This window comes from Bombina bombina, chromosome 3 (genome assembly GCF_027579735.1).
Source record: "Bombina bombina isolate aBomBom1 chromosome 3, aBomBom1.pri, whole genome shotgun sequence".
Lineage (NCBI taxonomy): Eukaryota > Metazoa > Chordata > Amphibia > Anura > Bombinatoridae > Bombina > Bombina bombina.
In genome coordinates this window covers 761,621,985-761,638,526 of record NC_069501.1, presented here as the reverse complement: position 1 = coordinate 761,638,526, position 16,542 = coordinate 761,621,985, and the positions used below count along the sequence as shown (strand labels likewise).

General features: G+C 37.0%; 1 protein-coding gene across 1 annotated transcript in view; it reads left to right on the top strand.

The window, feature by feature from the left end:
- Positions 1–220: 220 nt before the first annotated feature.
- GCC2 (GRIP and coiled-coil domain containing 2) overlaps positions 221–16,542 on the top strand; it is a 312,711-nt gene continuing 296,389 nt past the window's right edge. The window contains exon 1 of the mRNA XM_053705442.1: positions 221–252. Within this exon, the coding sequence (XP_053561417.1) occupies positions 247–252 (6 nt within the window). The 5' untranslated portion in view covers positions 221–246. The remainder of the gene's footprint in view (positions 253–16,542) is intronic.

Genomic DNA, 16,542 nt, shown 5'->3' with positions numbered 1-16,542 from the left:
AAAAAATCCACATCTCATTCTCTACCGTACTTGTAATGTAAAATAAACGATTAAGAGTAACTGTTTCTATTCCTTAACCCATCCCTCGGCTGCTGATTGAGCACAATCCACCCAATCTTAATAGTTTATTTAATTCTGCATCTGGATTGGAGAAAGAGCTATACGTGGTGACGCAGATTGTGGGCTACGTCTTTGACGTCAGCGCTGACGGAGGCGGAAGTGGAGTGTTACTGTCCTGTTGCTGTTATGGAGGTAATAATTGGATATGCTTGTCTATTTTATTGGTTTCAACTACCCTTTATGAGTGTGTGTAATATTGTGCGCGCAGGAGTCATCGCTTTTTATGTTACTGAAAGGAAAATGTATTTTTGCAAGGCACATGTCAGAGCTTTAGGGATTTTTAATGACAGCAAAACTACAATATTACTGTATCGTGATGTGTCAAGTGTGTGTTAAACATAATTTGCCTACAATGTTTTATGTTTTATAAAGTTAAACACGTCAAATAAACTTAAAGTGTTATTTTATATCCACATAATGTCATTGCCTGCTGTTCTTATTCTTTGAAGGTTTTTCTTTTACTGTGACTTTGTTTTTCCTCAAACAAAATTTATTTTACCCACTTTTTTTTTTTACTCATACAGTTTTACAATTTACACTTTAACACTTCCTGTTCAAATATTAATACTAAGATTATTTTTGTCATTCTCTGATTTAATTTTGTTGTTGTATGTTTAAATGTAATATGCATGGCAACAGTATAGTTTTGGCTGGGATGTCCCTTTAAAAAGTATATAAGTGCAGCATTTTCTCTTTGTTATGCATTGTTTTGTCAGTTTGAGGTCAGCACACAAGTATCTAGAAAATGCCAGTTAAACCTGTTTTTGAAAGATATTTTTAGGCTTTGATCAGTTTGTGTTGGTGCCTGATAATGTACCCCCTTAAAAGTGGTTTACCTACATTAACAAAGACTGACTTTTTTTTTTCTTCTGTACTAAATTAATGTTTTTAGTGAAGAACATCACATGTTTTCTGCCTTGCTTTTTCTTGGAAACTTTGACAAACTGATTTATAGATATATAGATAATTATATAGGTTTCTTTCTACATCATACAGTCGTTTGACACATTTGCTGTCCTGCTTTGAGGGCATATAATAGGGCTCAGTAGCTTTGTTTCTGTATGTAATTTTGTTTTTTCTTATGTTAATTTTGAAAGTTTTTTTGTGTGCTAATTAACAAGCTGGAATCTTTGTTCTAGTAGGGAAACTGATATTAACATTTAGTTTAATATCCAAAAAACTGCAAGTATTTGAGAGCCTTCTACAAAAATAATTTAAAATGCATTCTTCATGCACTGTCAACGGTGCCTTTACATTCTCTAATTGTAACTACTCCAGGCCAATAGAAACAATGCTTTTAGAATCAGCCAAAATGTCAGAAGCAAATAGAAAGATGATTGATCAGATTGTCAGGTTTTTTTTGACGTGTCAGAATGGATTTTCAAACCATTGTTTAATTGTAGTCCTATTAAAATCTGATTGAAAATAGTTTTTATTATATGGCTGGCTATTTGTCTCAATGCAAATATAGCTGCAGTTTATATGATGCAAAGCAACTTGGAAATATCTCAATCACACAATAATCATGTTTTCTAATGAATTTGCTTTACTTGTATATTTTTATATACAAGTAAAGAGATATATGCTATTAATATTTCTTATTTTAAAGGGACATTCAACACTTCCCTTAACATTATTTGCGCTAGAAATCTAAGAACCGAAGATCCGCCTGCAGTATATCCCTCCTGCCATGCCGCCTTGCTTCTGTAGTAATCACTTTTGGTAACTTGTGTAATACCGGGTAAATATGGCAGCCGGACTCCCCCCACCGTTACGTAGCTGCCTTCTTCTTCAAATCATCATCAAATCAGAATCCAGTCCTCGGACAGAAATTGCACGCGCAATGATTTTTACGACACCTCCTCCTCTCCCTGCACTGTCTTCTTAGCTATTCTGTGTTTTAAGATATAATCTGTAAATTCCATTGAATTGGTCAGTATTGCTTTAGACTTGATAAAGGTAGGAACTCTTCCGAAAGCTTGTGAACTTATAAATGTATAGTTAGTCCAATAAAAAAAGTATCATTGCTCAATGCGGCGGCATGTCACCATACGTGCTTAACCCCTTAATGACCACAGCACTTTTCCATTTTCTGTCCGTTTGGGACCAAGGCTATTTTTACATTTTTGCAGTGTTTATGTTTAGCTGTAATTTTCCTCTTACTCATTTACTGTACCCACACATATTATATATCGTTTTTCTCGCCATTAAATGGACTTTCTAAAGATACCATTATTTTCATCATATCTTATAATTTACTATAAAAAAATTTATAAAATATGAGGAAAAAATCGAAAAAAACACACTTTTTCTAACTTTGACCCCCAAAATCTGTTATACATCTACAACCACCAAAAAACACCCATGCTAAATAGTTTCTAAATTTTGTCCTGAGTTTAGAAATACCCAATGTTTACATGTTCTTTGCTTTTTTTGTAAGTTATAGGGCCATAAATACAAATAGCACTTTGCTATTTAAAAACCATTTTTTTTCAAAATTAGCGCTAGTTACATTAGAACACTGATATCTTTCAGGAATCTCTGAATATCCATTGACATGTATATATTTTTTTTTAGTAGACAACCCAAAGTATTGATCTAGGCCCATTTTGGTATATTTCATGCCACCATTTTACCGCCAAATGCGATCAAATACAAAAAATCGTTCACTTTTTCACAAATTTTTTCACAAACTTTTGGTTTCTCACTGAAATTATTTACAAACCGCTTGTGCAATTATGGCACACATGGTTGTAAATGCTTCTCTGGGATCCCCTTTGTTCAGAAATAGCAGACATATATGGCTTTGGCGTTGCTTTTTGGTAATTAGAAGGCCGCTAAATGCCACTGCGCACCACACGTGTATTATGCCCAGCAGTGCAGGGGTTAATTAGGGAGCTTGTAGGGAGCTTGTAGGGTTAAATTTAGCTTTAGTGTAGTGTAGTAGACAACCCAAAGTATTGATCTAGGCCCATTTTGGTATATTTCATGCCACCATTTCACCGCCAAATGCGATCAATTTAAAAAAAACGTTCCCTTTTTCACAAACTTTTTTACAAACTTTAGGTTTCTCACTGAAATTATTTACAAACAGCTTGTGCAATTATGGCACAAATGGTTGTAAATGCTTCTCTGGGATCCCCTTTGTTCAGAAATAGCAGACATATATGGCTTTGGCGATGCTTTTTGGTAATTAGAAGGCCGCTAAATGCTGCTGCGCATCAAGTGTGTATTATGGCTAGCAGTGAAGGGGTTAATTATGTAGCTTGTAGGGAACTTGCAGGGTTAATTTTAGCTTTAGTGTAGAGCTCAGCCTCCCACCTGAAACATCAGACCCCCTGATGCCTCCCAAATAGCTCTCTTCCCTCCCCCACCCCACAATTGTCCCCGCCATCTTAAGTACTGGCAGAAACTCTGCCAGTACTAAAATAAAAGGTATATTTGGGCTTTTTTGAGTTTTTTTTTAGCATATTTACATATGCTGCTGTGTAGGATCCCCCCTTAGCCCCCAACCTCACAGATCCCCCACCAAACAGCTCTCTAACCCTCCCCCTCTGCCTTAATGGGCGCCATCTTGGGTACTGGCAGCTGTCTGCCAGTACCCAGTTTGGAAAAAATTTGCTTTTTTTAAGAAAAAATCCCTTTTTCTGTAGTGTAGCTCCCCCCCCCACCCAATACCAACCCCCCACCCCTCCAAGATCCCTTTGACTGGTGTTTATTTTTTTTTAATTTTGCCCTTTTCCCCCACATACTTACATTTATTTTCTGTAGTATAGCGGTTCCCACCCGCTCCCGCCCCGTGCACGCGCCCGCCCGCCGCCCTATGTGCACGCGCGCGCGCCCGTGCGCGCCCCCGTCAGCTACGCCCCCGATCCCGCCCCCCTCCACCTTACACGGCCCATCGATGGCCGCCCACCCGCCTCCCAAGTCAGCTCCCACCCACCAACGATACCGGCCATCGATGTCCGGTGCAGAGAGGGCCACAGAGTGGCTCTCTCTGCATCGGATGGCCATGCAGGGTTATTGCAGGATGCCTCCATATCGAGGCATCACTGCAATAACCGGAAAGCAGCTGGAAGCGAGCAGGATCGCTTCCAGCTGCTTTCCACACCGAGGACGTGCAGGGTACGTCCTCAGGCATTAACTGCCTTTTTTTTGAGGACGTACCCTGCACGTCCTTGGTCGTTAAGGGGTTAAAGCATGTGCACGTTATGGGGTCACATAAATGTTTAAAAAGTATTGTGAATCAACAGTAACATTTACAACTAGACATTTTTGACAAACACACGTATTTTGAAATAAAAAAGGATATCTTAGCTACATTTTTGTTAATTATCATTGCCCAAAGCATGCATTATAACACAGCAATGTTCCCTGACATTCTGGTTGAGAAGTACTACTATATGGGGTCGATTTATCAAAGGCAACGCCAGCCTTCGCTCCCTACGACTGCAGGTTCTCACAAGAGAATCTGCAGTCTGTATTTATGAAGCAGCGGTCATTAAACCGCTGCTTCCCTAACCTCTGAGGTGGCGAATTTAAATCTTCCCGGTCTCGTCCGACCGGGGAGGTTGACAGCTCATGCACGCACGTAAGCCGAGCTTTGGCGGACAGGGGCGCGTATGTATGCCCCTGTCTGCCTTAGCATGATAAATCGACCCCTATGTGTCTTCTTCAGGAGGATCTGTTTCAGCAACATAAAATGCATTTTGACCTAACTTATCATAGAAGGGAGAATCTGTTATATCAAAACTTGACATGTTAATGTTTCCAAGAGTATTACTTCTAGATGTTCTGGATTATAATTTTTGGGTGTTATTTTACATATCTACATGCAGATGGCTTTGTCTGGCTCTTTAAAAATATGACCATTGCTCTTACATTTCAAAGCAAAAATCTTTATTTTAAAACTATTTAATTGTTTGTTAAAAATAAATAATATTAATAAATAATACATTTCTTTGTTCTCCACAGAAAATAGTTGGGTAGTATTATGAAGTAGCCGGGTGGGAGCAGTGCTATACTTTGCACTATTATAAAATGTTCTGTTTTTATAAATGTTACTTAAGCTTCACAAGGCAGATAATTTAACATAAATTGATGTAATGATCATTTGTGCAACAAATATAATGCTATTGTTTTCCCTCCTGTACCTGCGGCTTTTTAAAGCTGTTCTCTGATTTTAACTCATTACAGAATCCAGTTGGTAAAGCTCTGCATTTTATACTGCTGCATCCTGTAATAGGAGCAGTGCACTTTCACAGATCTGCTTTTTGACAGCTGTACCTTACACTTCAGTTAATCTTGCATAAAAAAGAGTGGAATCATTACATTTTTGCAGTTTTCTCGTTCAGTTTAAAAGTTACATAACAAATATAAGCTCCTAGATGGCGGTGCCCAGTGTGAAGATGCAGAGCTTCACTAACTAATATTTGTAAAGGGTTAAAATAAGAGAATGACTTTGAAGACAGCTGCAGACACAGGAGAAAAAAACGATGGCATGGTGAATAGTAACCTTGCTAATGTAGTTGTACTCAGCAGTTTAATGTCCCTTTTAATATTGGTTTAAATTTTATCTGGGTGGGCAGAAAAATCAACCAGATGATCTGGGGAGAACACAGCATTTTGACGTGTCCTTTTAAGCCAGTGACATTCCCCTTAATAAGACATAGTGACACCACACTCAATCCTCAGTTTCTTGTTTTGAGATTAAGCTTCATGGCACTATTTATCATCACAGCCATTTAAATTATCTGTAGAAGATAGTAATATATGTAGAATTTTGGTGCAGGAAGGTTTTTGACACTGCGTGCATGAACAGTGACATCACTGTTTGCACACTGAAGTAAAATTTACTTTGTGACTCTTAGTAACCGGAAAATAAGAAGGATGTTTCTCTAGGATGCTTAAATACAATTGTATCTCACATGTTGTTTTAGTCCTTTTGTATTAATCTGTAACAAATATAATATTATGGTTTTCTATTCATTTTCTTTTGCGATTCAGACAGAGCATAGTGACTGCACTGTTCAGTGACTTCATTTTTTTCCCAATTTTGTAATATCATTTTATTTGGCCTAACCATTCATGGCTTGTTCAGTATTATATACTTTGTTGGCAATTGTGTGGTGAAACCAGTTTTCCTTTTGCAAGTTAAAATAAAAGTTGAAGAGCGAATTGAGTATTAATTACCACATAATGTAAAAGTTATGTTTTATATTTTAAATAATTTGAAATATATGAAAAAATTTATTGTGTAAATGATGAGCTTTTAACCCCTTATTTACCAAGGACGTGTCAGGCACGTCCTACAAAAAGTGTCAGTTAGTGACCAAGGACATGTCTGACACATCTTCTGGGGTTTCAAGTGCTGGAAGCGATCGTGATCGCTTCCAGATGCTTTCAGGGTATTGCAGTGATGCCTCAATGTTGAGGCATCGCTACAATACCTTTTTTTTACCCACTGATGCAGAGAGGGCCACTCTGTGGCAGGAATTAGATAGACGGGGTAGGGTTAGAGAGGTGGGAAGGTAAGGGGGTAGTCCTACACGGAACAAAATAATAATAAAAATAAAAAAAAAGGTCTAAAACTGCATACTGGCAGACTGCAGTACCTAAGATGGGAGGGAAGAAAGCTGTTTGAGAGGGATCGGGTAGGGATCAGGGGGTGGGAGGGTAATCTCTACACTAAAGCTAAAATGAACCTTACAAGCTACCCGATTAACCCCTTTACTGCCGGGAATAATGTGTGATGCACAGCTCCAATTAAGCTGCCTTCTATTTGCCAAAAAGCAATGGCAAAGCCATATATGTCTGCTATTTTTGAACAAAAGGGATTCCATAGAAGATTTTACAACCATTTGTGCCATGATTTGCAAAAGCGGTTTGTAAATAATTCCAGTGAGAAACCTTTGATTGCATTTGGCGGTGAAATAGTGACATGAAAAATACCAAAATCAGCCTAGATCAATACTTTGGGTTGTCTACTAAAAAAAAAAATATAGTTTTGAAAGGTAAATAAAAAAACAAAACAAAAAACAAGGCTCTATTTCTGTTTCAATGGAGTGATGGTAAAAATACTCTGGTCTTTTGGGGAAACGCCCTTAAGGGGTTAAATGTACTAGATCAGAGGTGCCTGGACTTTAATGAGTTGTAAACTTCTTTTTTGTAAAATTGTGCATGTAGCATGCTTCAACTGTTAGGGAAAGTCAGGGTGTTCACATATGTGGTACACACATTTAGCAGTTACAAATACATCTTCTGGCTTTTAACTTGCTGGTTGATACTTCACAACTAATCATTTTGTCTTTATGGCCAACAAGTATTTATAAAGGACTATGGTTTTACCCTTCGTCTGATGTTTACCTGCTCCAAGACATCCAACCAGTACTGAGCCCCTATCTTTTACTTTCAAAGCTTGACATTTTTTTTTTTGCTCATCCACAAATATCTGAAAATTATTTTTTTAACATAAAAACATGCAATAAGAGACAACTGTGCACTAGAAGCAGCCTTGAGAGAATTATTTTTTGACATTTCTAGTCCTACCAAGTCCTAAGTGATCATTAAGTGTTGAAGACAACTGCATATGAGGAAGGCACTAGAAGCAGGCTAGCCTTCTAAAACACCAGCCATTCCACACAGTAAATAAAAGCTAACAATGAGCTTACCCAAAATCCACAATTAAAAATAATAAGAAAACATTGTGCTTTGCTTAGAATTGTTAAACTTTACTTTTGACAGCCATATCTTTGAAAGGAAGTAATTAGGATAGCATGGCTCCTCTATCCTTTTCATTGCAGAATTACTTTAGTTTGGCGATACTTCACAACTAAATTATTAGTTGTGAAGTATCAACCAGCGCACTTTAGTAATATCCTAATTACTTTAAAGGGCAAGGTGGTCAATTGGTAGACTGCGGTCGACTTTTTGGGCACCACTGGTACTACATAGTCATGTGGTTGAAGCGCCATACTGTTCTGCCAATATTTTCCTTCCAAATAAGTTCTTATTAAATCGTTCAGTGGGTTCACGGAACTAGTCATTTGATGCAAATAAAGCTCATAAAATATTAAAGCAAAAAACAAAAACTGGACTAGTATCAATTTGATGCATGTTTTTTGTTCCCAGAATTTTAACATTAGTTTTAGTACTTTTGTAAATTATATTGCCATATCAGTTACATAATAGCTTAAGGGTAATAGACTCCTGATATAAAACTTAATTTGTCACTATCAGTGGTTAAGGTTTAATATGGCTTCAGTTGTCATGGAAATAACTATACTCATTAGCATGTGACCTCTATGGGACTTTAAAAAAAAAAAAAAAAAGTAGAAGGGAATACATAAACAATTACATCTTTGTCTTCTTATGGTCAGGTAATCAATTTTCACATCAGTCACTTAAAGCGACATTCCAGCCAAAATTGGAATCCACATGGATTAATTTCAGCTTTGAATAGAAGCAGTTTTGTAACATACATGTATTAACAAAAATGCTTCTAATAATAAAAGCTATAGCTGTTTCAAAAGTGTATTTAAGTATGCACTGTGCACCAGCATTTTAAACACAGCACATGCTCAGTGAGCATAAGGTGCTTTTACCATCTGGTAATGACTAGATTTTGTAATTACTGACATGATACAAGCCCCACTGGTGCTATGAGCAGCTGCAGTATTTAAAATGCTGATGCATTGAGAATATCTAGCTATGCTTCACATGCACGTACCGAAAGAAATGGTAACACTAAAACAGTGATAACTTTTACTAGAAGCATTTTTGCCAATACATGTATATTGCATAAATGGTTTTTATGCAAATATGTAATTCATCTGTGTGCATTTCAATTTTGACCGAAATCCCCCTTTAACTGGACATGAGTCCCCTAACTGGGGTTAAAAATGTGGTCTCTTTCTTACAAAATGTTATTACTGTTTGAGGGGGCGGAGATAAGAATCCTTAAAACCAAAACTTTTCCCCATTTGGAAATCTGGAAATAATTTTCCTATTTTCTTTTATTCTTTCACCTAACATGGGGCCAGGTGACCATTCTTCTGAAAGGGGACATTCCCTGACTTCAGATATGATTCTTTGTGTCATCTAAATTTCTGTATAGTATTTTTCTTTTTTTTTCTTTTGAACTATTATCTTCCTCAACGCTTGTGAATTATCCAATGAGGATTCTGATTAAATTGTCATTTGGGACTTCAAAACATCATGCTAGTGTCTAAGGTATCCGGGAGACATACCTAAAACTCAGGGTTAATAGTAATAGTTAAAAGAAAATACTTTTAAAGTATGGAAAGTCATTTATATTGGTTACCCACATTCATATAATAAATATTACATCATATATACTTTAACACATTTATAATATGTTTTACCCCCACCACATTCTAACAAAGAGAGATTACTTATGTGCTTGGGAGCAGTGCCCAGTTTCTAATTGCATGTATCCTGAACTGTGTAAAAGGTATTCATTCTTCGTAATGGGATTTTTGTAAAAGATGTTTGAAATGAAATCTGAAAAAAATAGATATCAGCTGGTTATATACTGCTTACATATAGATAGGAAAGATGTAAGTATGTGTGTGTGTTTTATATAATATATACATTTAAACAAACAAACAAAATAAAAAAAACATTAATGCCAGACTGGGGAGTGAGATTTTTTTTTTCTTCTTCAGATTTAAGTTTATGGAAAGAGCAAACAAAATAAAAACTATGTCCATTTCAAAATTCCAAAATAGTAAACAATTTCTGCTTCTATAAGCAAAAGTGAGCTCTGCAAGCTAAAAAGGGAATGCAGTCTGCTGTTCTGTCTTAAATTCCATTACACACAGTTTTTATCTGGGCACAGAACGGAATGGCTGACTTACCCAACACCAGCTTTAGTAGACAGCCTGTTGTATTGATACTGGGCTTTTCAGCAAGATGTAGGCCCAATCATCTACAGCTCTCTGTTCTGGCAAGATTATCTAAGAAGTATTTTCAGTACTGTGAGGTTCCTCAAAGAATTTTAGAAATGCAATGTTATTGCAATACAATGTTTGTTTTAATTTCGTTTTTTTTTTTTTTTTTAACTCAAACTGACTCTTCTCTTGCATGTAGCTTTAGGATTATGGACAGCATAAGAATGAGTTTATTACTGTCATTATAAAGAACAAAATTATTAAAAAACAAACAAACATTATACCAGTGCTTGACAAAATATGTTGAAAAAGTCCAGTGAGTGCAAGCCATTTGTCTATTTCTGTTCATGTTTTTGCATGCACCCTGGCAGGCTGACCTAGAAGTGCGAGTTCTCTCCAGCTGCTCATATATATATATATATATATATATATGTATTCACCCCCTTTGTTATGAAGCCCATAAAAAGTTCTGGTGCAACCATTTACCTTCAGAAGTCACATAATTAGTGAAATGATGTCCACCTGGTGCAATCTAAGTGTCACATGATCTGTCATTGCATATACACAACTTTTTTGAAATGCCCCAGGGGCTTCAACACCTAAGCAAGAGGCACCACTAACCAAACACTGCCATGAAGACCAAGGAACTCTCCAAACAAGTAAGGGACAATGTTGTTGAGAAGTACAAGTCAGGGTTAGGTTATAAAAAAAAATATCCAAATCTTTGATGATCCCCAGGAGCACCATCAAATCTATCATACCCAAATGGAAAGAACATTGCACAACAGCAAACCTGCCAAGAGACTGCCGCCCACCAAAACTCGCGGACCGGGCAAGGAGGGCATGAATCGGAGAGGCAGCACAGAGACCTAGGGTAACCCTGGAGGAGCTGCAGAATTCAACAGCAGAGACTGGAGTATCTGTACATAGGACGACAATAAGCCGTACGCTCCATAGAGTTGGGCTTTATGGCAGAGTGGCCAGAAGAAAGCTATTACTTTCAGCAAAAAACAAAATGGCATGTTTTGAGTTTGCGAAAAGGCATGTGGGAGACTCCAAAAATGTATGGAGGAAGGTGCTCTGGTCTGATGAGACTAAAATTTAACTTTTCGGCCATCAAAGAAAACGCTATGTCTGGCGCAAACCCAACACATCAAATCACTCAAAGAACACCATCCCCACAGTGAAACATGGTGGTGGCAACATCATGCTGTGGGGATGTTTTTCAGCAGCCGGGACTGGGAAACTGGTCAGAGTTGAGGGAAAGATGGATGGTGCTAAATACAGGGATATTCTTGAGCAAAACATGTACCACTCTGTGCGTGATTTGAGGCTAGGACGGAGGTTCACCTTCCAGCAGGACAATGATCCCAAACACACTGCTAAAGCAACACTTGAGTGGTTTAAGGGGAAACATGTAAATGTGTTGGAATGGCCTAGTCAAAGCCCAGACCTCAATCCAATAGAAAATCTGTGGTCAGACTTGAAGATTGCTGTTCACAAGCGCAAACCATCCAACTTAAAGGAACTGGAGCAGTTTTGCAAGGAGGAATGGGCAAAAATCCCAGTGGTAAGATATGGCAAGCTCATGGAGACTTATCCAAAGCGACTTGGAGGTGTGATTGCCGCAAAAGGTGACTCTACAAAGTATTGACTTTAGGGGGGTGAATAGTTATGCACATTGACTTTTTCTGTTATTTTGTCCTATTTGTTGTTTCCTTCAAAGTTGTGGGCATGATGATGCAAATCCTCAAACATTCCATTTTAATTCCAGGTTGTGAGGCAACAAAACACAAAAAATGCCAGTGGGGGGGGGGGGTTTATGTGTGAAAACTTTTGCAAGGCATTGTGTGTGTGTGTGTGTATATGTGTATATGTATGTGTGTGTGTGTGTGTGTATATATATATATATATATATATATTTATTTATTAGGGCTGCACGATTAATCGCATATGTGATTTTAAATCCGCTATCAATCGCCGAGATTTTAAAACTATAAAAAAATCCTTTAGAAGTGGCTGTAATGCATTCATTTATTTGTGATTTCTTGCAAATCCGCTCTATCTAGTGGTTGCTTTTAGCACACATTTGTAAAATGGCTCTTTTAATTTCACTTTCTGTTCTGAGAAGCAGCCGATCAATCTAGAAATCTAAAAGGAGCCCATGCAGGAATGAAGAGCAGAGAAAGCCACTTACTTATATTTCCCCCAAGGGACGTCTGCAGTCTGAAACTTAGGGTATGTAAACATTATGGAACCTCCCACACAATCTCCTGCTCTCTGAGAAACGGCTTAAATACATAGATGATGCAGTTAACCCCACGGCTCCCAAAAAGGCTAAAACTGCAGTCCCCTCTGCTATTAGCTGCTGGGTTAACTTAACTGCATCTACAATGTATTTTATATCAGCAAGGCACAGCATTTCTGAAAGGAGCAGCCCCCCACCCCTACTGCTATATGCCTGTAATGGATTCCTGGACAGGAGCAGGGCTCATTTTCAGTCAAATTAAAATTTAAAAATAAAATTTAAAAAAGAAGAAAAATAATATAGTGTATAGTGTGTGTGTGTGTGTGTGTGTGTATATATATATATGTATATATATATATATATATATATATATATATATATATATATATATATATATATATATATATATATATATGTGTATATATATATATGTATATATATATATATATATATATATATATATATATATATATATATATATAATGTGTGTGTGTGTATATATGTGGCTTACACTGCTTCATTTGTTAATCATACCACTGTCCAAGAAAACATGACAATGTTGTCTGTCATAAGACCTAATAACTGGCTAGTGGCTACTATTTAATCACATCTCAGGCAGCAAATTTTATTTTAACTATTTTGTGGTTTGTATTTTTATGCTCCAAGAGTGTATTGGACATTGAGAAACATGTACATTAAGATTCTGTAGTGTTAAATAAACTTTATAATGCAAAAAGGTGTTATAGTCATTTATAAGAAAATCGCGATTAAATCGCAATTGCTGGGGTTTTTTTTTTAAAAAAATCATAATTTTTTTTTGCCCATATCGCCCAGCCCTAAAATATATATATATATATATATATATATATATATATATATATATATATATATATATATATATATATATATATATATATATATATATATATATATATATATATATATATATATATATATATATAATGTATGTATGTGGTATCTATATATAGAATAACATTGTTTATTAAAATTGAGACTTGTTTATGTTTGGAGCTTTTGAAATTGTGACCAGTACTTTGTATTGTTTGAAGCTTGTTGTGTATTCTGTACTGTATAAACAAGATATCATCTGCTTTTTTGTTTGTTTTGTATTAACTTTTAAACCTTAATTTAAAAAAAATCACAACTCTGTGTTTACAGAAGGAAAAGGGAAGCTTTAAAAGAAAATAAAAACACCATCCCTTGAAAAATGGTTCAGTGATGTTTTGGGGTTGCTGTGCGACCTCTGGCACTGGGTGCCTAGAATCTGTCAAGGGCACAATGAAATCAGAAGTATATCTAGGCATTCTATAGGGAAACCTACTGCCCATGACAGAAAGCTGTCTCAGCCGCAGGTCATGGGTCTTCCAGTCGGATAATGACCCACAAAAATCATCCAAGGGTGGGTAAGAAGGAAACATTGGACTGTTCAAAAGTGCCCTTTTGTGAGTCCAAATCTGACTGAATGCAATTGAACAGTTGTGGAAAGAGCTGAAACTCTGTTGGGAAAAGGCACACAACAAACCTGAGAGAGCTTGAGCAATTTGCTCAAGAAGAGGGGCCAAAATCCCAATCAAAGTGTAGAAATCTTATTCAGAGCTACAAAACGCACTTGATTGCACTTATTGTCTCCAAAGGCTGTGCTACGAAATATTAGGTTAAGCATACAAATATTTTTTCCTCTGTGCCTTTCTCTTTTGTTTTCTATTTAAATTAATATGTGAAGTTTCTGTTGTATTATGTTTGAAATAAAAAATGGTGGACACCTAATACCTTTGTCAATTTTTGCTTAGTTTAGAGTAAACTGTGTGTTTTACTTTAAAAGTGGAAGGGTACCAATACTTTCGGCGACATCTTTATATCTGTGTTCTCCACAAAAACTTTACCAGCCAGGTGGCATTATAAAATAGCTAACAGGAGCAATGTTATATTTTGCAATATTGTAACATTTTCTGTTATTTATAAATGTTACTTAAGCTATCCAAAGCACAGATAAATTCGATAATTTTAACATTATTTGATGTAATGTTGCAAAGTGCAGAACTTTGTGACTGCTGATCATCACTGGGTCGGAGCCACTCCTCTCCTGGCATATATGTCCAGATAGCTAAACTACCCATGGTGTCTTGTCTATCCAACTCCAAGCTTGGGCAATGTGCTAGGCTTTCTCCCACTCATGGTGCTCAGTTATTGGAAGAGGCACATGCTGAGGGTCCCCTTGCAATGGATGTATTTTAAACTTCCTTCCAATAGACCGGAGTGGCATTCTGGGATTTAAAGTTCTCAGCCGCAGGGCCTAGAAAGTATCGAGCCACACCGGGCGGAATTTTAGATGCAAGCGATTGACGGGGGTGCAAATGAGGGGAACCCAAGGGTATTTTAGGGGCGTTAGACCTGGGTTTGTCGAGCCTTGCATTATACAATATATGGGATTTGGGAGAAATATTAAAGTAGGAAAGGAGACACAAATTGTGGAAGTTGGCTTTTTAATAGGTGGTAACAAATGCATGAGAGAGCTTTGTTGCATTCCATTCATAGTTGTGCGAAAATATTAAACACACCCAAAGAACACCTTGTTCAACTACTAGCTGACTCCGTGTGACCTATTTAATAATGAAAAGAAAACCTTTTTATTGAAGGTTTTTAAAGGGATATTTGTAGTGGAAAAATACATCCAAGAAATAAGCTGGGGCCACCCTGATATTTAAATGTTTATAAACATAAGTTAATATAAATCAGTTTGTTTAAAAATACTGTTTAAACAAATAAATAGCTGACTCTCCAAGTCATTTTAATCTATGCAGTGTAGTCTCATCAATGTGCAGGAGAGTGGTTATGATTACCTCTCTGCGTCTGATTTTATGCCGGAGCCACTTCAACCAGATAGTTGCACAGCTGGAACTTGTAATCGCTGTCTCCACCTTGTTGGGGTCTCGTTATTCAGCAGTTTTCTTGGTTCCCACAAGGTAATCACCCCTTCAGTGTGCTTCTCATACACCTGCTTAATCTGTGATGTAAGCCCCAGATTTTCTTTGGGAACACCCCTCGTTATTTCTCCTGTCTGCAGTGTTGCCTGACTTGCAGTATTGAAATATAATTTGAAGAACCCAATGGCGTAACTTTAAAGCTCAATCTTTATTCAAATCTTCATAAAAACATATCCAAAAGTACTGTGTGCGTGATAACTGATGCATTTCAGCCCTGCAACTGTAGTCATAGTCTGCATGGCTGAAACACGTCAGACCTCATACCCACAGTACTTTTGGATATGTTTTTATCAAGATTTGAATAAAGATTGTCTTTTAAAGTTATGCTTTTGGATTCTGCAAATTTTATTTGTGATGTTTCCACTACTTGCAATGGGTTAATTACAACCATGCCAGTCACCAGAATTGCAGTGCTTGTGGCTCCTGAGCAGGATTTTACCTGTGCAAAGAATAGACCTGAAAAATGCAGCTTGGAATGGGCATATAGAAGCTGTGAGTGACTGATAGGAGGCTGCTAAGTGGTACAAACCTGGGTATGGTGAGGTGTGTTTGCACGGTTTCTCCTGCTCTCCGTTAAGCCAGTACAGCCCCACTCATCCACACTCCCTAACTCTGCATAACCCCAGCCAGTCACTATCCCTCACTTAATATAGTCACGCTTTGTGTTTCCCTCGCTTCGAGTTTCTGTCAGTTTCTCTGCCCAGAAACTGCAGAATCATCACTGTATCTCCTGCTGCCAGTGTGATTCATTGAGTGTTCTTGTCTTGTTTCCTGTAACATGGTAAGCGGGACCGGTCTACAGTTGGAGATTCAAAAGCCCTGCAAATTGTTAAAGGGACAGAAAGCATCTTGTAATTACAAAACATTTATTATGTGTCGCTATAGAATAAACATTTTTAAAACAAATTCACATCCTTTTTACTGCAATTTTTTTTCAATAGCCAAACTCCACCCAACATTTGCCCTATTTGGAGGAGGAGTCAATCTGGGCTTTAGTCCAGAGATGAGACACACTGTCATAAAGTTAGTATAAGATGCAGTTGTTATCTGATAAAACCAATTAGGATGTAACAAGGTTAGCATTTAGAAGTCAGTGGGTACATTTCAAATTCTGAGAATTAAAAATTGCTCAGTTTTCAGAGCTAAATGACATTGGCAAAATAACTAATGAAAATGTATTGCAGAATAATAACACCAATATCTATATACTTGTTGCTATCCAAAATTTGTATGCCAATGTATGCAGGAATAAAGATTT